The sequence below is a fragment of the Hydractinia symbiolongicarpus genome, chromosome 8, assembly GCF_029227915.1.
Source record: "Hydractinia symbiolongicarpus strain clone_291-10 chromosome 8, HSymV2.1, whole genome shotgun sequence".
Taxonomy (NCBI): domain Eukaryota; kingdom Metazoa; phylum Cnidaria; class Hydrozoa; order Anthoathecata; family Hydractiniidae; genus Hydractinia; species Hydractinia symbiolongicarpus.
In genome coordinates, this window is record NC_079882.1 from 22,779,103 (window position 1) to 22,802,658 (window position 23,556).

The 23,556-nt window shown below is 40.3% G+C and overlaps 1 protein-coding gene across 2 annotated transcripts in view; it reads right to left on the bottom strand.

Moving 5' to 3' along the window:
- Positions 1–23,556, bottom strand: part of LOC130655621 (receptor-type tyrosine-protein phosphatase F-like) — a 148,029-nt gene that overhangs the window by 119,689 nt on the left and 4,784 nt on the right. For both annotated transcript variants that reach the window (XM_057458394.1, XM_057458395.1), the window contains exon 4: positions 21,578–21,747. In XM_057458394.1, the coding sequence (XP_057314377.1) occupies positions 21,578–21,747 (170 nt within the window). The remainder of the gene's footprint in view (positions 1–21,577; positions 21,748–23,556) is intronic.

Genomic DNA, 23,556 nt, shown 5'->3' on the forward strand with positions numbered 1-23,556 from the left:
GAGTATCAGGGCTTACGTGGTTTTGTTACTGGAATCACAGGCAGGTGCCAAGGCATCCCTTCTAGGGACCGGTGCCGATAATTATACAACAAGGCAAACTAGTACAGATATTTAAGGCTATGCTAGAACGTCAGGAGAACGTCGGGATATTACGAAGTTCCAGAAGGTACTGCAATATGCCAGGACCCTAGTGAACTTCGCCGTAATGCACCAGGTGTACATGCTGCCATCCGACATGAATCTGCGTATAGGCAAAATTGTCGGGTTCAATAATAATATTTTGGTTGCACCGGCCAACGCAGGCATTGGAGTCCGACTTGACCTGAATAACAAGGCGCTTTGAGGCATGCGTCTGCCACACCACTCAGGCATACCCTACCCCCAAAGCATACCACACCATCCATACAAACTCCAAAGCATACCATACCACCCAAGCATAAAACACCTATTACATCTTCTAAACATAGTCCCAATCACGCTATACAGACCATATCACCTTCCGGGACCACAACATCATCGTCTCCCATACCCAAACAACCAAATCAACATTGGGATACCAACACCACCATAGTTATAGCAGAAGTCGGCATCATACTTGCCTATATTTGGTTAAAAAAATAAGGCTTATTTCACGTATAGCACGACAAGCCCAGCAGCTCCCAAGCCTTTCCAGCTGCTTCTCCACAACAACACCTGCAGCACCTGCTGCTGCACCTCCCCCTCCTGTAACAGAGAGTACAATGGTGCTTATCAATAGACCAATAGCAGAGACGATACTCGCTATGGTTATCCCTTGTTCTCTGAAGAGTATACGAAGCTTCTCAAGCACAGTAGTGTTATCAACAGCAATTTTTAATAGCATGTCTTTGATATGCCTCAGCTGGGGGTATATGTCAGTGGATAGTATCCCATGTGCTTCTCCTATGGCTTTCTTTTATCGGTCAGATCCTTAATCTCTTTCTTCGCGTTTTCTATCTCCTTCTTATGGTTAGCTTTCTGTCCCTCGTCCGCCCCAACCTTCTGCTTCTCAAGTTCTTTCACCCTACCCTCTGCCTTGTTAATCTCGCTGTCGTATAGGATCATCTTGTTCTTCAGGCTTTTCAAATTGCCCTTTAACGTCTGAAGCTCGAGGTCAAGTCCCCTTCTTTCACGTGGGGTGATGCCACCTTCATCAGACCCAACAAACGAAGTGTCTTGTATAAGGCTTTCCGTGGCAACTACAAATTCATCCATTTCCTCCAACGATTCCATCTCAATATGTTTGGCTTCCTCCTCTATTTTCTGATATCTTTTCAGGAGATTCTGTGCCCTAAATTTACCACCCTTATTGGGTGTAACATAGTCCACAAACCCCACGGCTTGCAAACGATTACTGCCCAGGAGCGTTTGTATCTGAGCAACAGTTTTTAGACTACTATCTTGGTTCGTAAGCACTACCTCCTTAAATGTTTTCTTACCCTTCACTATCTCCTTTACAATAAGTTGATTCCCTTTATCTTTCTGAACATATCATAATATTTCGCATTAGGCTGTAACCCCAATTTTTCTGTAAGACGATCGTAAAGGCCATCGATCATTAATTTTAATAACTTTTGCCTCTGCCCTGAAATTCCAGGGAGGCAGTTTTGACGTGGTATCATTGGGCTTATATGGATGACCTCCATCCTCCTCATCATGAGCAATATCTATATCAGGTACAAATACTGGATTAGTCGGCATTCTTTATTATAATAAATATAAGTGCATTTGGAACGACGCTAGACCCCTATGCAGAGATGAAGTAACTATTTGGTATCAAGGGCCGAAAACAAAGGGTTCAAATAAGTCACATACCTTCAACCATTAAGCAGAACGAGGACCTGCATGTGGATATGCCTAATATGTCCGGGAATGATGTCATCTTTCTAGGATCCATCAAGCTTCTATTTGACCTGACGCTGACGGGAACCAATACAAAGCGTACCATTGTTAGTAACATTGGTAAAAGTCTGGTAAAGAATATTCGTATCACTTTGAACAGCAACGAGATACAGAATATTAGCGACTAAAATATTTTAGCTGTATATAGGGATTTGTGGCTCCCAAAATTTGATAGGAACAACAACCTTGTTTTAGAGGGCATCAATCCTAACGACAAGACTATCCAGGCCCTGCAGGTCAAGGCAACCGACCATGTCGGGATAGATGAGGAGAAGGCCATCGTGGCGGCCTATGGCAACAGTTTCTGTATACCCCTAGGAAAAATGTTTGAACTGACAAGGAACCTAGTCTTTTATGCAACGGGTTTATGCGACAGATTGCAATTCGTAATACATTTTGCGAGGCATGATGACGTCATCAAGGATGCCGGGTACAGCAGCCTCGGGAAGTACGGCAGCCAAGCCGGCCGATGCCACCTATCGGATGAACAACATTAAGTTAGAATTTGACAAGCTCAGTCACAAAGGTCTCGCAAGCGCTATGATGTCAAGATGTGCAAAATTCCTGCCCTACGAAAGGATACTCCGTAGCATGGTGATCACCATAAAAAAATCAGACACAAATTATAACCTTCAAATTGACACCCCTGTTAAATCGTTTAAGGGTGTCATGTTACTCTTCATGGATCCTGTAAAAGTGAAGCCTTACGCGTGCGTAAACCAAACGTTTTATAACCCCAAGATTGAGAAGGTTAGCGTTACTGTCAAGGGAGAGCCAAATGAACTTTACTTTCACGCCATGCTTCCCAAAGATAATTTGTAACAAGTCGTAAAACTCTTTGGTAGTCACGACTCCAGCGTGACCATCGGGCAATTTTTCAATGAAAGGTATCCCCTGTTTGTAGACGCTTGGGCGTCATCCGATCATACCCTGGTATGGTAGTTAAAGACCCCTGCAAAGGCTGAGCGATGTCAAAAAAGGCTGATGGAACAGGGGATTTCATGGCTTACGTGTATCTCTTACAATTTTCCCAATTAAATATCCTGGACGGTAGGTTCCACTCCGTGGATTATTAAATGACCACAATTTGTCTCCAGAAGCAAATACAAATCAATATGGAAGAAAACAAGAGATGCTCGAGTTGTAAAAAGGTGTTGGCCCTGGATGCATTTAAGGTGCTGAAAAATGAAAAACTGACAACAAATTGTATAAGTTGCCTGAATCAAAAAAAGCAGCAGCGTACAAAAAACAAGTGCCCCCATCAAAGGCAGAGATCCAGGTATAAAAAATGTGGCGGAAGTGAAATATGCCCCCATCAAAAGATGAGATCCACAAGTAGAGAGTGCGGGGCAATGGTATTTGCAAGCATGAAAGGCGAAGAACAGAGTGCAACGAGTGCGGGGGAAGTCAAATATGCCTTCATCAAAGGATAAGGTATCGATGGAAAGAGTGCAAGGGCAGTCAGATTTGTCCCCATCAAAGGCTGAGGGCATATTGTAAAGAATGTGGTTGAAGTCAAAATTGCACCCATCAAAGCCGGAGATCCACCTGCAAAGAGTGTAAGGGAAGTCAAATATGGCCCCATCAAAGGATAAGATGCCGATGTAAAGAATGTGGGGGTGGAAGCATTTGCCCCTATCAAAGGATAAGATATCGATGCAAAGAGTGCAAGAAGAGTGAATAAATGGTTCGCTGTTGTGGACGCATGGTAGGTATGAGGCAAATACAAATCAATGGAAGAAAACAAGAGATGCACACACTGTAAGCACTATCTTTTTTTGGACAATTTTAGGGTGTTGAAAAATGGGCAAAAGACAAAATGGTGCATGAAATGCCGCGATGCCAACAAAGCGTCAAAGAAACGCAACAAGTGCCCCCCATGAAATGGTGAGGGCTTTTTGCAAAGAATGAAAGGGCAGCCAGATTTGTCCCCATCAAATACAGAGATCCTAATGTAAGGAGTGCAAAGGTAGCCAGATATGCCCCCATTCAAGGTGGAGGGTCGAATGTAATGAATATGGTGGAAGTCAAATATGCCACCGTGAAAGACAGAGGTCCTATTGCAGAGAGTGCAGGGGTAATGGTATTTGCAAGCATGAAAGGCGAAGATCAATAATACGGGAACTGCGGTGGTGGAAGCATCTGCCCTCATCAAAGGGTAAGATCCCAATGTGAAGACTGCAAAGGGAGTCAATATTGCCACTATGAAAAACAAAGGAGGCATTGTGCCATTTGCGATCCTTTGGGGCATCTGTCTGGTAACGTAGGCAGCCGAATCCACAATGCTCTACGGGTAAACAAAGAGCTTAGTTCCCAGGAGTATCTCGGGTGTGATATCGCTACACTGCAGACCCATATTGAAGGCCAGTTTGTTGAAGGTATGACCTGGGACAATTATGGTAAAGAATGGCATAATGATCACAAGGTACCGATTAAATATCGGGAAAATGGGGTTATTCCATCGCTTGCTGAGGTAGCGAAAAGGCTGCCCTACATCAACACTCAACCTATGTGGGCAAGCGAAAATATGGCCAAGGGTAACCGATATGTCTCAGAATGAATGGCTACTCTTATGATCATGGCGGAGGGCGCGTTAATAAACGCCCTCGCATTTAGTGGGACCAACTATTTATTCAGAAAGTTCTCGGGACACGGTGAGGCGGAGCGCAGGCGTAATGACGAGGCTGTTGAAAAGCTCAATACAGCTCAGGCGGAGTGGATACGTGAGAGGCAGGCTAAATTGGATTGGTTCAACGAACAAAGAGAGATTCAGATCAAGGCGGACACAAGCCTTCAGGAGCTGGACGAAAGTATGTACAATTTTCATATTGCCTCAGGGAAGGAGGCACCACAATTAAAAGATTTGTACACAACCTTGAAGCAACAGGATGGGGAACTCAATGTAGTCCTTTGCTCCCTATCCCTGCTAGGGTTCATTGTCTATAAATGTCTGTAAGAACGCGTTTTTTTATAATAAAGAAGAATGTCAAGAACGCACATTATTACCGAGGAAGAGATGAAAAGGCTAAGCAATATCTACTATACCCCATAACATCTGTGGGTTGGACGCAGAGCTATCAAACTCCTTACGAAGGAGAGCGGTATCTCAAAAAGAAGGTAATTCAATGGCTTAGTAGGGAACTGCTCTGGCTGAGACATATCAGGGGACCAAAACGTATAGACCACCCCCATTTCACCATTACAGCACCGAATGGAATGCACCAATTCGATCTACTATACATGCCCTACAATAGGGTATATGGAAACACCTATAAATAGATTATAAAAGGCATTGACGTAGCTTCACGTTATAAGGTGGCGAGACCTTTACGAACGAAGAAGGCTAGCGAGGTCGCAGATATGTTGAAGGACATATACGACACCCCGAAATTTTTCAGTGTGACAATGGTTCTGAATTCAAGTCAAATGTAACCAAGCTACTAGAAGGCAAGGATGTTGACATCAAGCCGGCTACAACAAAGTAGCATCATACGTTTATAGCCTTCGTCCAATCGTACAACAAAGTCCTTGTGGAAAAGTTCTTCAAGCCTCAAGATGCGCAGGAGCTTGTCTCTGGCAAGCCTAGTCGCACTTGAGACAAACATTTGTGTACATCGTGAAAGGTCTCAACATTACCAAGACTACCATCATAAATATAAAGCCCAACAAAGCAATAAAACTCGATGGGGTAACACTCGCAAAAAGCGAGGAGTATCCTGAAGGGAAACCTCTACCTGAGGATGGCCTCTATCTCTATCTCCTACAACCTAGGGAGAAGCATAGTGACTTTAAAAGACGCGCAACTGATGCCTTTTACCACATACTTACAGGCTAGACCGTTTAGTAGCAGGTAGTCGTATTTTATAATACATGAAAGACGGTCCTGATCGCAGCTTTGTCTCCGAGGAATTGATTCTTATCGCAGAGGATGTTCAGGTGCGTCTGGTACATGTGAAGGATTGGTAAAGAGTATTTTCAGAAGTACGTCCAAGGGTTCATCCTCCAACTCTTTACTCGGATCTCTTATATGCAGCAAAGGAAGTAGGGTATAGAATGGGTATCCATAAACGATACCTTTGGTGATATCAGGCTCAATATCCAAGTCAACATCGATCAATCGTCTATCTGGTACAGGAAAAATGAGCATTTTGCTTGTTGTTTCTATATCAGCCAAATCTGACAACTTCAACGTCTTATCTTTAATAACCTCGTAGCAGAGTGCCCCATACTTATTCTCCTTAACCGAAACAATATAGTGCCCTAGGCGTTCAATATCATCCTCGAGATCATCATCGATCTCGTTTCTTGCAAATGTTGCCCATGCTTTTTCGCCCGATCCTACCCTGTGCAAAAGATCTTCATCGGTAATGTATTCAAAACCTTCAAATTTTCAAGGCAGTTAGGACAATAACCGGTTATTGATCCGGCCTTTATACAGCAATGCAGCACAGGTACCCGAATATCATAACTTCTTACTTGAATTTTTTGTACATAGGATTCAATCGTTTTGATATTTCAGTACCTTTTAACATGCAGCTGAAGGGCTCAAAACGTTTTTTCACAACATTTGTGAAGGGTGAAAAAATTGGCGTCTGCCTAATCCTCCAATGCCGGAACACCCAAATTGTACAGGTTATCCCGGGTAAGACCGATAAGCCTGAAATGATTTCCGAAACGTTCCACATGTCCCTCCTCCTCCAACTGATTGCTTACCGTTGGGGTTGTCGATGATGACAATCCTCTCCACGCCTGGGTAGTTGTCACTGAACCACAATCTCTTCCTGCTAATATTCCACCTCTGAACGCGCGTGCAGTAATAGGAAGATGATGGTATTCGTCGTCATCCTGTGCACTGTGCTTACTGTGGATGATGATGACGTTATCAATGCCCAGGTCCCGAGCATTGGGTACATGTCGTTCTCTAAGCCTTGCATTTTCCCGGACCTGTGCGTCGAGCTCATCCGCCAGCACCATGATTTGGTTGTCCCTTGAGTCAAGGTCGTTCTAGAGAATGGCAATGTTAACATCTCTGTGTTCGAGGGCTTGGCGCTGCTCCTTGAGTTCATCCTGTAATTTTTCCACCCCCTTGCCAATCAACCATTTTGTCAATGCTACGGTCTTGGGCTTTCTTGATCTGATGGTGTCCAACGTAACGAATATATCATGTCGTTTCTTAATACCTTCTGAGGTATCTGAGCAACTGTAGCTGGGGGGGTAAAGGTGTTTTACCCTCTTTGATATTGTCATATGATGATCAAGGCCGTATTTCCTGGCTTTTGGAATGCATAGGAATTTCTCCAACACGGCGCGTTTGAAGAGGTGTTGATTTTGTTTATCAAAAAAGGTCTCAATGGCTCTTGAGGGTATTGCATTGAATAAGGCGAGTGAAGACATTTTCTATATACCGATGCTTGGCCGGAGTTTTTTAATGTGGTCAATCAGGAATCTTCCAAGTCCTACGATATTCCAATCTTACGTACAAGCAAGCGTGTTTTGATTTTTTCAATTCGGCCTTTATATCCGAGGATGATATTAGCCTTCTCTTCTAGCATACTCCTTTCATGTGGATACCATAAAAACAGGGCTTTTTTCTGTCTCCTCAGATTCTAGGGTAGGGTTGTATAGCTTTGGGTAAGTAGCCACAAACTATGTTTGCGGTGCCTACCACCGATAGCTATTTCAAGCAGTGATTGTCGACGCTTGTCAAAATCCTTGTTCACTATACAATCATCGACTATGAAGAGAATCGCCTGGAATCAACAACAACAATTTCTGAATCCATTCGAAAACTTGGTCCTTGTGGTCTAACATAAATACAAAGGGGTCTTTCCAAAGTGAGGCCCTTTCGAGGTAGGTACTGTTCCAGCGTATAGTTGGACACAAAATGACTAAGTTGTGATAGTGCTTTTTATATTCCTGCTCGAGGAGTTTCAGTACACGTTGTGTTTTCCCACAGCTTGTTGGGCCTGTAAAAATTGCCGTATGCGCCTCCTTAATAGTATCCATTTACTAATAGTTGCTCCACTTTCGATTGTGAATTTTCGGATATACTCCAAAGCATGACCCACATGCCCATGTACACCCGTGGTTTTTTTGCCAAGGAACCCCGACAGGCAGGGCAGGGCCTAGTCCCTCGAGCCTTGTATTCGAGGTGTGGCGGGGTATATATTAATTTTCCCTGCAGGCATTTTAATGCATTGCGGTATCTCTAAGCAAGCCTTGCCTTCTCGGGGCTCTCTCCGATAAGTTCGATGTATCGGGGTATAATGCCGTATGTAAGTAGGTCATACAGAATGAAGTAGTTTTTATTCTGTTGAATACCCCTATTTTTTTAGCAAGGGGATTTATCTCTCTTTGCTACAGCCCTCCTCTCCTTGGCTTTAGTTAAGCAGGCGATGCAACTTTTCGTTAAAGTATTGCCCCTAATCTTGAATTAATGTGGTGCCAATGGCTGCTTACATACGCGACAACATCTTATATTCATTTGTATTGTTTGTGTTGGCTATTCCTAGACATATCGGTTACCCTTGGCTGTATTTTCGCTTGCACACATAGGTTGAGTGTTGGTGTGGTGCAGACTTCTTGCCATCTCGGCAAGCAATGGGGCATCCCCGTTTCCCTGATGTTTAATCGGTATCTTGTGATCAATGTGCCACTCTCAATAATTATTCCAGGCCATACCCTCAACAAACTAAACCTCAATATGCGCCGGCAGTGTGGCGATATCGCAACCTAGATATTCCTGGGAGCTCAGCTCCTTATTTCCCTTCAGGGCGCTGTGGGTTCGGCTTTTTACAACATTAGTGAGAGATCCAGTAGGTTTACATACAGGGCATATTGCTCTCCTTATTTCATGGTGACATATTTTACTTCCGCCCCAGTCCTTGCATCGAGATCTCATCCTTTCATATTTACAAATCCAACTTCCCTTACACTCTTTGCACGTTGATCTTCGTCAACCATGCTTTCAAATCTCACTTCCCTTGCAGTTCTTGCATCGGGATCTCCTTTTTTATGAGGCCAATACTGATGCTACTATATACTAATGCTTTTGTGGTTTGACCATTACGCTTGATTTTAAACTTGTCCTAGGATAAAATGTGTTTACATTTTTAACAGCTCTTGCTTCCTTCCATATTAACTCGTTTTTGCCCCTATGGACAAACACGAATTATTACTGGACACTTATTTAGGCTTCAGGTTGAGGGTAACCACCCTTTTTTCACCGCCAGTTCATAACTTGCTCTCCCTGCCGCGAAGTATGCAACCATCTTGAGGACGTCATTTGTGTCCATTTTTGTCGATAACCTCGTTATACCTAAAATTTTCTTACCTGCCATGGCATAGGCAAAGGTGAAAGTGAGGTCCACGACTGTCTCGTACAACATGTCCAAAATTTGCTTTTTCTTCGGCGTTACGTTGCTCTGTCCCACACAAAGTCGGGCCTTATACAAAGTCGAGCAAAAATATTTGTCTGGCTTTAGGCGCCCGACTTTGAAAGCTTTTGCCCTATGTGGTGCATGTATGAAAAATTACTGGTTAAAAAAGAGAGAATTTTTTAAGTGCTTTATTGGCAAGAAATAAAGCAATTGTTTACGACAAAAATAAATTGAAACTTTTTACCAGAAGTATAAGAAAACCACTGTCTTGCAAAAATTGCCTCTTGATCAGCTTCTTTGTGCTATTAAACCTAATTAGGTCCAGTCACAAAGTCGGTCAAAAATCGTCAATATTAAAATGTCCTACTTTAGGTGGTTGCTATTCCTGCCCAAAGTTAGTCACAAATCGTCAATATGGCAACGCCACTCTATTCTGGGCATGCTTTTCCTGAAATAGATGTAGATTAAACGTTTAGATTTTGGTTACAAACGTGTTCAAAAGAGCGAATTTTCGTTAAATTAAGGCATAAAAATAGTAAAGTAGTTTAATAAAGTTATTTTAAGACGCAAGGAATGATGTAGTTTCAACTGATAAATAATTTGTTTTACTTTGCATAGTTTTGCACTACTTGGGTTATAATTTAAAAATGCCCGACCTTGGGCAGCCGCCATACTTTGGGTGGAACAGCTCGTCATTTATTAAGTGTAATTTTTTAAAAAATTTAATGCATCTTGAAAATGTCAATCTGAGGCCAGTTTTTGCCTTGTTTACCATGCTGGGGCTCCTGTACAGAGTTTTGGGGGTTTTTTGGATTCATTTTTACCCCTGGTAAACATATCCCAGACGCCTACTCCTGTGGCAAGCATGGCTATCGCTCCAACTCCACAAATATGAAACGACTGTATAGAACTATCCTCAGAAGAGGCTTTGACTGCAGGTTCTACAGTACCCTCTTGTCGTTTCATTTCTTCGTTCCTCTTCTTCATGAGTGCAGCCAACTTGTTCCACTATGCAACCCTTCCCGGATGCTTCGGTGGTTTAGTAATGACTCTTTCTTGTTGTTTTCCTTCCTGTTCACTCATTTATCTTATAGCACCGTCTCCGTCCCTTCCAGCTCCTTCTCCGCATTCTCTTTCTTTTTACTCATATGCCTCGCCGTGTGAGACAGGACCAGGAGCGGGGCTAAACACCTAGTACAGTACACCGTGATACCTATATCTGTCATTGAGTCGTGGATTATAGGGTCTTCCTTGATATCTCTCCTTAGTTCCTCAACGCTATCGATATCCATGCTAGCATAAAGATTGACCACGTGAGTTCTCACCTTTTTCCCAAAGCTCGCGTTGAAGGTATTCGGTATGGATCTTTTCTACCGCCTCGTCGGGGGCTTTTTCAATAGAGCCCTCTGTACACTTTTTGGGCAGAAGGTGTCCGTTGCCTTTACCTAGAGCCTCCTTCAGCACCTGACTCTTATCATAAACTTTCCAATATTTTCATATTCTGTAGAGGCATTGTCAAAGACTTGCGCAATATCAGATATCCTTTTTATTAGTAGTCGATATCGCACAAGTATGTAGGCCATCATAGCGTACGGTAGTATTACAGCGATATACAAAAACGCTTCCATTTTATTCCGTTGAACCACAAGCGGGGATGTATGTACCCCGTCATCGTGCACGACTTTTTTGTCATAAAACGCCAAGAGCCTGAGTTTGTTTTGTTCGTACGTGATCATACCCTGCTGATGTATCCAAAAACCTACGTTTTTGATCATATCTAAACCACTCTTCAGCGCACTGAGGTATCTACCCAAGCTCACAGCATTTTGCCTCTTTGACATGCTCTTACATGAAAATTTAGTACCCTCTTTAACAAAATAGCATTTGGCTGTCAGGGCAATCATCCGAAACCCAATAAACTCCACCTTAAATAACCCGCCTGTTCGACTCGAGTACTTATCGGTGACGAACCAGTCTTTTACGCCTTTATCATACTCGTCAAGCAGCTTGGGACGAATGACATCTCGTAACTCTTCTCCAGAGATGGCAAAATACGCACTGCCGGTGTCCATGTAAATATACTCAAAGTCCCGACGATCCACGTACTTGTCAAGAAAATCGTAGTAAAATTCCAACATCCGCCAAGCTTGGCTAATTGATATACCGCGATACCGCCCTGGTAGGCTCTATCGACAGTACATTTGTGTTTGCCCCTTCTTACCTCATAAGCATCCCCAATCTCTACAAGGTCCTCAAGGTACGGGCTTCGCAGAGCAGCGTCAACCTCCTTTTTATCCCTCGTAAATGTAATATTTGCATGCTTTTCAATCTTCAATCATCTTCCCGTAGAACCAGTTGCCTTTCAACTTTGCCGTATCCCTTGCAATTCGTTTGTCGGGGTCTTTATCAGCATTTCGTCGTGCATCGGCAATCTCCTCCAGGAACCAGGCAAAGGGTTAATCTCTAGCGTACTTGAAGAACTAGTGAAAAGCAGTAAACTTCAGCACATGGCTAAGTTACCATTTTAGCACAGGGGTATACAGTAGGATTTTTTCGGCTCTCATCAAACCCAAAAGCTACGTGTACCCGGAAAACCCTTGCGGCCCGTAGTTTTTTAGTATTCGTGCATGTGCCGTAGGTCTTATTCCTCGTACATTTTTCACATGTTTTCCTTAACTCCTTGCAGGTCTTACAAGTCTTCCTATACCAATACTCCTTACACCTATGCCTGCATTGGTCTCCCGGATCGTATAGCTCTAGCTTTGGGTTCAGCAGTAGAGACATTTTCAATACGTAGCGCATCGACACGTCCGGAATACTGACCACGTCCTTCAAAATATCGCTTTCATCATCGTAATATTGCAACCTCGTCTTGCTCACAGCTTCAATGAACGGTTCCACATCGGCTAAGTTTTACTCATGCAACCAGTCCCATCAAGGTGACACAGTCTCGCCTGTATAACTCGGAGCGGAATGTCTCGTACTCTTCGCAGGATAGTATATTTTCCCACTTGACGGCTATAAAAATCCTCGTGAGCCACAGGCCCAACATGGTTCAGCTTCTCATGGCTCGTCAACCATTCATACGGAAACATGAGCTTTTGGAGCTTACATTCCAACGACTTGCACCAACCGTCATAGGGAAGGAAACTTTTTAATATATAGAAATTTAAATCCCGAGGTAGTGAGAAACATGTATTCCTTATCCCTTTTCGCTACCTTGATCTTATTGCCCTGCACAATCTCTTCAACAAAATGATCAGGTTGATGACGTACTTGCCGGAATTATCCCTATTACACCTACTTGATTTAACCAGTCATCCCACAACGCCCGGTTCTTTTTGGAGAGCATGTCAAAGTCGTCAGGCTTTGGGTACATTCTTCCAAATTCTTTCACAATCAGGGCATGCCTCTTTTCCAGCTCCTCAACAAACCTTTCAACCAGGATCTTGGAATTTTCGTGCTCGATGAACGTCGCGTGGCTATTCAAACTATCGGAAATACCAACACTTACCGGAACATGTCTTGAAAGGTATGTTAGATCGGAGACTTGCTGGTAATTTAAAGGTGATAGCAGAGCTTCAAAATATAATACCAGGTAGTGGGGATATGGTCTAAACTCCTTCTAAAAGTACCTCTTGATTTGGGGCGGTTTTTCACATTCCTAAGCTGTGACAATGTTGTAGCCCTGTTCCCGTATCATCCTTTCCTTAGACAAGGTTGCAGTGTAATGAGCCTTGGTTCCGCTTTGGTTCTTTCGGGCTGACAGGGGGATTCGTGCCATTTGCAACCGTTGTACTCGTATACCTTCTTTGAAATAGGTTCATATCCATCAACATTCCATTTCTTTTTGCCATCACGGATAACACGTTCACCAACCTGAACACATAGGGCATGATGAATATGTCTTCTGGCTTGCTTTGACATGTATTCTATCCATTTTGATGCATCATAGCTATACTCCTCATCGTAAAACACCTTCTCGGCCCTGCCCGGCATACGTTTGACTTTCCGCCCTTTGCAAATGATCATCGTCTTGACACCCCCGCATTCGTTCCTTTTATGCCGTGTGAGGTGGTTGCTTTTGGTAAACAGTTGTTTGCATATCTCACAACCCCATTTCTGTTGGTCCAGCAGGTCTAAGTCCTTGATGTAGAAACAGTGCCCGCCCAGCATACCAAGATTGATAGTGTCCAAACCCTTTTTGTACTGCTTTTAACCATAGACGAATTGTCATGATGCTTTTTCAGAGTTTGTCTTGTGTGCAAAGACTCTGACGTTGATCTTGAATTGTTTGGCAACGCCCTCCAGATCCACCAGCCACATCTTTACGCTTTAGCTTAGGGCCCCATAATACTTTCGGGCTAACATGACAGCTGTCTTCATTAGACGTTCTGTTCCCCATGCTACGTTGGCCCTCTCCATCACACCTAAGCATCTCCAGAAACATAGGTTGTCAGTTCGTTCTTTTTCCCTATCCATGGCGTAGATGAACCTCTTTTTCGCAGCCAATCAGGGAGAGGGCCACATCTCAAAAGAGGTTGACGCTTACTTATCACCTTAATCTGTACGTAATCAAAGAAAATTTTTCCCGCATATGCTCCCGAGGTCTCAGTGGTTCTAGTGGGTGGTAAATAAGCCTTTGTCCAGAACTCGTGATCCTCCAGATCGAGATGCTTCATCTCGCATTCTTCTACGAACGCTTCGATTTCCGCTCTACTTGACAACCACCCAGAGCTTTTGGTTTTGTGATAATCAGACACATCCCCCCACCCTTGTAAATATGACAGCCAAAGATGTACACAACCTTACCGCGCATGTCCACGTGGGGTGTAATTATTTGGATAATCGCGTCCCTTAGAGGTTGATTTAAATGCTTGCCGAACCGCCATGTTTTGATCCTATTTCCATCCTCCAGCATCTGGATGTCGTCCTCAGGGTGTTTGAATATCCTTCGTGTAGTCTTTTCTTGCCTTCTGTTTGATCTCGTCGTGAAGCGTTGTCCCTCCCGAAATTTGTTTTTTTGCCTTGTTGGAATAGAATGCAACGGTATCCCGCACACTCTTTAGTCGATCGGCAAAGGCGTTGCAGGTTGCTGCCACTGGTGCAGACACGGTGCTATGTAGTTTGATAATTGCATTCCTGAACCAACTCTTCTCCTTTATTATATACACATTTCAGCAACGTCCGGGATTACTTCGAGGTTTGCCGCGCTACAGCGCATGCGTTGATAATCAGTGGATTTTTGCTGATGATCAACGTATTTTTGTGTAATGGAGCGTGACAAAGAGTTGTGACGTCACAAGCATAATTGTGTATGAAATTTTTTTTATGAGAATTTGACCGTGATTTTGTCAAAAGTGTGTATGGAAGGACCCCCTATACTAGCTCGTTCTTGTGCCAAGTTTCATCGCTTAAAATCAACTATAACATATATAACATATATTATATAATATATGTTTATATAATATATATATATATAAAATCAAATATAACAAATATAACACAATAAAGTTACCGCCCGCTAGCACTTTATGCCGCCCCCTCCCATACTCACAAGGGTCAATTTAAAGTGGGTGTCAATTCAAAGAAGGCACTTCTTACGAAGAAGACAAATCAATATGGCGTTTGAACATGGTATATAAAAGCTAAATACTCTTTATTATTTTCATCAACTGATATATACTTAATTATTTTTCATTATACCAGCAATTAAGTTCAGCTCTAATAAACACTTTGTATTTATTAGAGCTGAACATATTGACATAAAATTTACTATGGGGTTTTGTCATTCTTTTCCGAGAGAATTATCATAACAAGTAATATTGGAAAGGAAGATAAAACTGTTCGAGAACAAGAATATCAGATGTGCGTGAACATAGTGTTAAACAAAGTAAACCAGCAACTTCATCTGAAACTTCATTAAATTCTCGACAGCGCAATTTCCCTTGCTCAGGTGACACGGCTTGGTATTTATTGTACTAACACCAGGTGGCTTTACCATCTCGTCGATTTTGAGAGAGACTTATCAGAAGCATCTACTTCGATGGAAGATCAGTTTTACCACGACAAAGGTTTGAAGCGTTGCTGCAATCTCCTTAAATTATCGTGTAGAAGGGAGTCATGAGATTCGGTATAGGACCCAGAACTATCAATACTGTGACTCATTACGAGGTAGTACAAATGTTCATAAACTTTGGATCTACATTTACGAGCCAAGTTCTTACGAACGCTGTGTTGTCATATATACAAGCTTTTTAAATTTCGCGACCATAATAGATTTCTTGTACTCGGAGGTTACAACTGTTGAGATTGAATAAAATGTGTTAGTTTAAATTTGTGTGTTTAAATGTACTTGTGTTAGTACTTTGATGTATAATTTGTTTACAAAATTTGATTTGCGCTCGCCTTAAAGGAGACCGCAAGCCTGGAAAACATTTAGATCAACATGAATCGCCTATATTTGTTACCAAGATGCTGTCTCGAATAATTCTGTTGAACAAAATAAATGAACATGTTGGTATGTTGCTCATGTGTTTACAGGTATAATAAATCATACGAACATGTGGTTGGAAGTTTGGCAAAAATTTTGCCCCAAATGTGGTCTTGCGGGCGCCTATAGACTTCTTGCTAGTGTGCATCTTTGTCAGACGGACGGACAGACAGACAGACAGACAGACAGACAGACAGACAGACAGACAGACAGACAGACAGACAGACAGACAGACAGACAGACAGACAGACAGACAGACAGACAGACAGACAGACAGACAGACAGACAGACAGACAGACAGACAGACAGACAGACAGACAGACAGACAGACAGACAGACAGACAGACAGACAGACAGACAGACAGACAGACAGACAGACAGACAGACAGACAGACAGACAGACAGACAGACAGACAGACAGACAGACAGACAGACAGACAGACAGACAGACAGACAGACAGACAGACAGACAGACAGACAGACAGACAGACAGACAGACAGACAGAAACACAGGGAATAGTCCAGCTGAAATAAATGTTCGCCAGAATAAAAAGTTCTTATACCAAACAGACGCAATAAGCAATACGTTAGACACTAGCTATCTAGCTAACCTTTAAAATATTTGTTCCTAGCCAAACATCCTAAAAAGTGGTGTGTTTAAGATCTGAACATGGCTAAAAAATATATTTATCCTTACATTGAAAACAAACAGAAAACAAATATTTTAAAAATATAAAGCTTTCAGAAGATAAAAAGTCAAACAGGCCTACCACAAACCTCCTCATACACTGACCATATACGACCATTTTAAAAATCAAAATGTCTTTCGTTCGTCCAGCTTCGAAAGTCAAGGACAGTTTTTTGAAACGAAAATCATAGATTGTTTCTTTTAACGTATCAGACATTATTATATCGCATTTGGTATTAGTGAGCATTTTAAATATTTCGCGTTTCCGGTACGAGACGCGGATTTCGCGGACAAACAGACAGTCGGAATACGGCTATTATTAAAGAGACTATCCGGGAAACCCGGCGTCGAAACGCCAGGGTAAGCCACAAGTCAAGGTGTGACCATGTGTTGAACGCCCTGAGGAGTGCTTAATAAGAGTCGTAAACTGTGCCACACGGTCAGGTGTGTGCTTTAGTACAGGTATGCAGTATGCCGTAAATCAAGTAGAGCGCATACACCATTATAGTGTTGCAACTGTCACACATTTTCCAAAAAGTAACTTTCCCACAATAAAAGGTGAAATAAAAACAGAGTTTACAAACCGTTTTTACTTCGTCATCGCAACAACAATTAGTCAATATTATTTTATTTTGCGGAATAAATTTCAGTAAACGTTAAAAAATTAATCGTGACATCGGGCTAAGCGTTTAGTACAGTTAAACAGAGTTGAAGAGGCGTGTAGGGACAATACCCTTTTGAAAAAACTTTCTCGCAGACTCTGTTTAAATAAAAACACAAGAAACAGTCCATTACCAACACGGGGTTGAGCGGTTAGTCCAGGTAAACAGTGTTGCACACCCGTACAGACGTGATTCCCGAGAAAGTTTAAAAAGTAATTGTCACAGTGGGCTGACCCCTTAGTACAGATAAACCACATCGCAAATGCTCTAGGCGTAACAGCCTTTTCCAAAAAAAACAGTCCATTGTTAACACTGAGCATAGCACTTAGTACAGGTAAAATGTGTCGCACATGCCTATAAGCTTAATAGCCTTTTCCAAAATACTTCACTTTAAATAAAAACACAGGAAACAAAACGTCATTTAACAACACGGAATAGGCACATAGCACAGGTACTCTGTGTCTCATTAATAAACTTTTGACTTTTGCTAAATTTTATATTACAGTAAAGTGGTAGCTTACTACTTAATTGCATTTAGTATGAAAAAGATTACTTATAAATTCTGTTGCAGCCAACTGTATTTGGTTACTTTTCGTTTTAGCTAGAGGTAGTTAACCCCAGTTCACAACCAAGTAAAAATCAGATTGGCAAAGTTAACACAAAAATCAGAAATGTTAGCTAACATCTACGTTGGTAGCCAGAATCTTAAAATTGGTGTTGTTTAAGATTAATATATGGCTAGATAATGTGACAGTAAAAGGCAAATAAAACTAATACAAATCTTTAGGTGGCTGAATAGGTAGCTTAGCTAGTAGCTAGCTAGCTAACTATAAAGTATAGGTGAATAAACATGTAAACAAATAAAAAAAATACCCGAAAGTAAAAGAAACTGCAATCTTGTTAGAATACAAATAGAAGTATCAGAAAGTAAAATTAAAGCAAACAGTTAAGAAACTTTTCTTTTTCCAGCAATGAGTTGGTTCAATCTGCTTGCCAAATTTCGGACCGATAACGTAAAAATCGTTGCTAAGAAACATAAAGAGCTTTAGTTTCTGATTGGTCATTTATATAAAACTCCGCTCCTGATTGGACCTTAATTTTAGCGGCAATTGTCCCTGTGCCGGTGGGGGCCCGACGGGTTTCTCGTCCCTGCGTATTTTGTTTTTCATGCGTGGTTAACACAAGTCGCTTTTGACGCACGAACAGACAGACGACGGCTATTATTATAAAGAAGAAGAAGAAAGTGTTTGATAATTGTGCTCAAAATATTTCAGCGCAATATATAATATTATCTTTTCTTTTTAGTTATTAGATTTATTTAAAAGAAAAAATAAAGGATGGTAAATATTAATACCAACTAGTCGATAAACCCAAAAAAATGGAGAAGACCTGTCATTTAAATGACGTTAAGTACAAAAAAATTTTTATAGAAATTTATTTACTCACATTGTGATAAAGAAAATGTATAGGATCATTTGTTTTTGGAGGAACGGTTACAAATGTATTGGTTTTTAAAAGTGCTTTGATGACGTCATCAACCAGTCCATTTGAAAAGTATTCGGGGATGTTTGGAAATATTTCCCGATTAGTTTGAATTAGTCTCTAGTTACATCTGCGATGAAAATTGTCTGCCGTTACCCCCTCTGAACGAAATTTTTTGGTCTCGAATTTTTCACTGCAATGAAATGGCTTCAAGGATGTTCTTATACGCATTTACGTAGGTAAATTGCATTTCCCTGGTGCCGGAACGTCTAGAAATTTTACACATCTATTTTGCTGGTAACACACATTGCTTACGTATTCATATAACGGACTATATTTATGTCCATCTTATGCTTGTGGAGAAATCCAGTTAGGCAGGTCCGTCGTTATACCTTGACGACGTCACAATATATAAAATCATGTGCTTTTGGCGAATGGTTAAGGAGATAAAAGCATTTGAAAATAGCTCACTTCAACCAGGAAGGCAAGATTTATCCAAACATTTTTTAAAAAATTCTTTAACGGATTATGGAAAACTTACGCAGTTTGCTTTCAGATTGGCTCTAGTTAACTTGTCTTTTGTTACCACCTCGTTTCCAAGTTATTTGGCCTTAAAATCATAATTTAATTGTAATGGCTTTGTTAGTATTGACGTTAAATTATTGTTATTGACATCGCCACTTTTAATTAGTCGGTTAAAATTTAGGACATAACTTATTTGGCGACTTCATAGAAAAATAAACACATTCATTATGCCTGTTACAGACAGAAAGTAGCCTGTTAATATAGGCGATATACGGGAAATGCTAAGAGTTTAAGTAGTCTAGGAGACATTGCATCTATCATAGCCTCATATGTACATAGTGCTATACAATCAGCATTTTGGATGTCTTTAGATATGGTAGACGACAAATGGCATTTTGCCATGCAGTAACACTGGAAAGAACAACTAAAAAATACACTGCTTTATAACCAAACGAGTTTATTAAAAAAACAGGTAAGGTTCCAATATACTAACTTGTAAGCGTCAAAAATGTGATAATCCCAAACGTTTTACATATGCTGTTATGAAATCGTGCAAAATTTAGGAATTTGCAAAACAGAAGAACTCAACGAAGGAGGATTTTTACTTCCCTTAGGCGCTTGCGGATTAATAACTTTTTTTCGCTATAGTGCATTGCTTTGATGCCTTCTGAGTTTTTATGCTTATCTAATAGAAACCTACGGCATGTAATTTCGAGGTCTTATATCTCTCAAAACCTTAGATATCGACCATTACTCGAAACTACCATTATGAAGGTCTGATCATCGGAAAGATATAATAACTTTTGTTATATTAACGTTAGGACTTAGTACTCTCAACACAGCTTTATTAGGCCAAGTGATGAACCCAAATGTTTCTGATTTTATCAGATAATTAGGCAAAGTCTTACTTTTGGACAATTGTCGACATTTTTTAATGGGAATAATATGAAGGCGAAAAATATGTTAAGTATATTTTTTTTGGCTATGAATGGTAAAGAATGGTAAAATTCCTTCTCGAACCAAAGTAATTGAATTTTGAGCATATATCGGCATTTTGGATAAATGTCAGGCTTCAGGGAAAAGGTGTTGTCATAAGCAAAAGCTATTAAAGTACGTTTGCTCTTTTCGTTGCGTAATATACGTCTGCAAAGTTTTTTTCCATTTGGAAAAACCTATTAAAGGTTATGCAATGGAGAAAGGAGTTCGGACCGAATAGGTCAAAGGATAAAAGAGAATAATAGCCACTTAAACAAACATATAACCAAAAGTACATTTGCGCAAATATTGCGCAAAAACCTACCTGGTTTGCATATAGTTTGTCGATTTGCTGTTTTGTTTGATTACACCTCAATCTAATGTAGACAATGGCTGTAATAACGACTGTGAACTGACTACAGGACTTAAGCCACAACGTATCCAGGAATAATGTTTTTATCGGAATGACACTCGAATTAATATGCCAACATTTATTTTTTCGCACGTGACAGATTTTAAAAATATTAGAAAACATATAATATTTGCTATCTGTCACAATTTTTAACAGTTCACCTGCTAAAAATGACTGCAGTCAGAAAGTCGAATAAATCCATTTTTTCTTCTCTATAATAGCAGCTTTAAACTTGTTTTTTCATTTTTTGATAAGCTAAGATAAACCTATTTTTACCTCTTCTAGCCACGTATAAATCTTAAACCAAGCAATTTTAGAGTTTTGGCTACAAGCGTAGCTTATCAGCATCATAACCAGCTAGTTTTCTAGCTATAGCTGGCCTTACTGCTGTTCTTTTAAGGTTTTTATTCAAGTTTGGTATCAGTGCTTTTTATCCTAGCAAAGATTATTTATTTTTGTGCTGGGTTTGTGACTATCGAGCTGATGTTTTATCTACCTCTAGGTAAAATGAGAATGTAGCCAAATGCCGTTTTTGGCTAAAATTATTAATCAATAATTCTTATCCTAAATGCAGTTAGGTAGGTAAATTTTTTTATCAACGTTCTGAAGAAACAAAATTGCTGATTGATTGTTTTAAATACGGGTTACTCATACGAACTGCTTAGCCCGTACTAACTACGGACTATTTCCAGAACTAATATGAAGTTTTTTAGCCCGTGGGACAAGTAGTCTTTGAACTTTCTCGAGAATTTATTTCGCAAAATAAAAAATATGCTGACCGACTGTTTTTTTTACCAGGTTTGTAACATGTTTTTTTATTTTAGCTGAAGTTGGAGAAACGTTTTGCAGGTATATTACAAACGAACTGCTGTGTCGGTATAGGCGCTGCATGGTATTTGCCATGTATATTGTATAACTTTACTACGGTGCTCCACCCGGGTGTACAAAACGATTTACCTGTACTTAAGCGCACAACATGGCCTACTATGTTAACCTGTCTGTGGCTTAACCCGCGCACTGAAAGTTTTCTGTTACTAGTACCTGAAACCAATGAGATTTTCCATCTATCATTCCAACAGAACCACACCATGAACTCGAGGAGTAAAGTCTTCCACGTGATGGTAAATAATCTGCATACATTGAGCTGTTTGATATTTGATCTGCAGTAATCAATCCATTTGCCATTCCAAGAGGAGTGCGATCTGCACATCCTGCATAAAAAATGAAATATTATTTTTTTGCGTAAGTACACAAATATAGAGATAGGAAAATATAATTCGCAACTATTTCTAACAATACATTTAGAATACTATGTAATAATGTGGTAATAATTCCTAAACTGATACAAAAAGTCTCATGATTTGATTAATTTATGACTCACTATAATTGCTTGATGGTAATACAATAATAACCGATTACCGTAGCCATTGCACCGACCTCGGGCGATATTTGCGGTACAACACGTGGTAAACGGTTATTATTATATTTGTTAAGCGTTTAAGTTAGATAAAAATAAGAAATTCTGTTTCGTGTTAACCCACTTGTGGTAAAAATTCGAAATATTCTTATCTAAAAATAGAAATATTCTATGCAGAATTCGAAAGTCTACTAAATAAATCCTTGTAAACAAAAGCGAGGTTTTCACTATCGCGGATTACTGGAAACTAAGTTTCTCTACGGATTCTGTACAGCAATGCCTTGCAGGACTGACTACACATGCGCAGTGAGTTAGTATTTAAGGCGATTTTCGCAAGGGTTCTTCCTCGATTATCGGTTGACCTTGGCATCGCAAACCATTGCGAACAGTGTTTGATTGTCTTGATATCTTTTATTTTTCATGTACCACCAAAATTTGCGTTTATGACGAAAATGGTGAAAATCAGAGTACAAAGATAAAAATTGTAAGATGCACGGCATAACAAATTGTTATCTTCACGATTTTTCTTGTCCGGAAAAAAAAGCTATAAAGCCCCCACGTTTGGCTCCATGGGCTGGAGATGTTTTTTCATCCAGTTGCTGATCATCATTCCGTTCATCAAAGTGGTGAAGTTAATCGCAAATAGTATTGTATAACGTGCTTTGCCAAACCAACGAGGCCAGAATACTATTTATCACCATATTGATTTGATATTTATTTTTGATCACCCATTGCTGGGAAAAAGTAACAAGAAAAATACGATCTTCGACACTTACAGAACAAATTAAAAAGTTGAATGTGCAACTAAAATGCATCTACTACGAAAAATTATTAAATTTTTCAACAACTGGCCAAGAAAATCAAGGGGCTTCGACAACCTTTATATTGACTCAGTAGCCAACAAAGCCGAAGGAACGAGTCTGAAAAAGAGGGGAACGCATTTGTGATATATCCGTATATAAAACTGAATATCAGATCATCGTCTTTTTATTGACAATGTAGCTGTTAACTAGCTATGTGACAGAACCATCAATTGTTATTAAACACATATTTAGACACACAAGTTTCCTGGAACTATACGCAAGATGAGACAGAGTTCCTAAGAAAAATCAGATTATCTAATTACGGAGGTGCAAAATTTCGGCAGAAAGCAAAAAGAAAAAGAGAGTGTCCTCAACGATTTCTAAAACGAAATTATAGTGTTACATCATTAAATTTTCACAACATAAAGAACTTGCAACCACTGGTAAAACAAGTAACACAAGATTTTTAAAAACGTCAAACAAAACTAAACCAAAATAGCCAAAGCTTTGTGGCAGCCGGAAAATATTTTTTTTAGCAAAAGAGAAAAAATTATAGATTTCTAAATCATAAACTTTACTAAGATAACAAATAAATAACTATGTATCTTTTCAGACACATTTTCTTGACTGGATGGGGCAAAATAATTAGGTATTTGTTGTAATTACCAATATATATCAAGAATAAATCCTTGACTGTAGATAACAAAAATTATTTACGTACGTAAAGTATATTAGTGCAAAATTACAATTTTAAGCGATGTCACAAATATGTTCCGCGTATAATATTGATGTCTACAGTA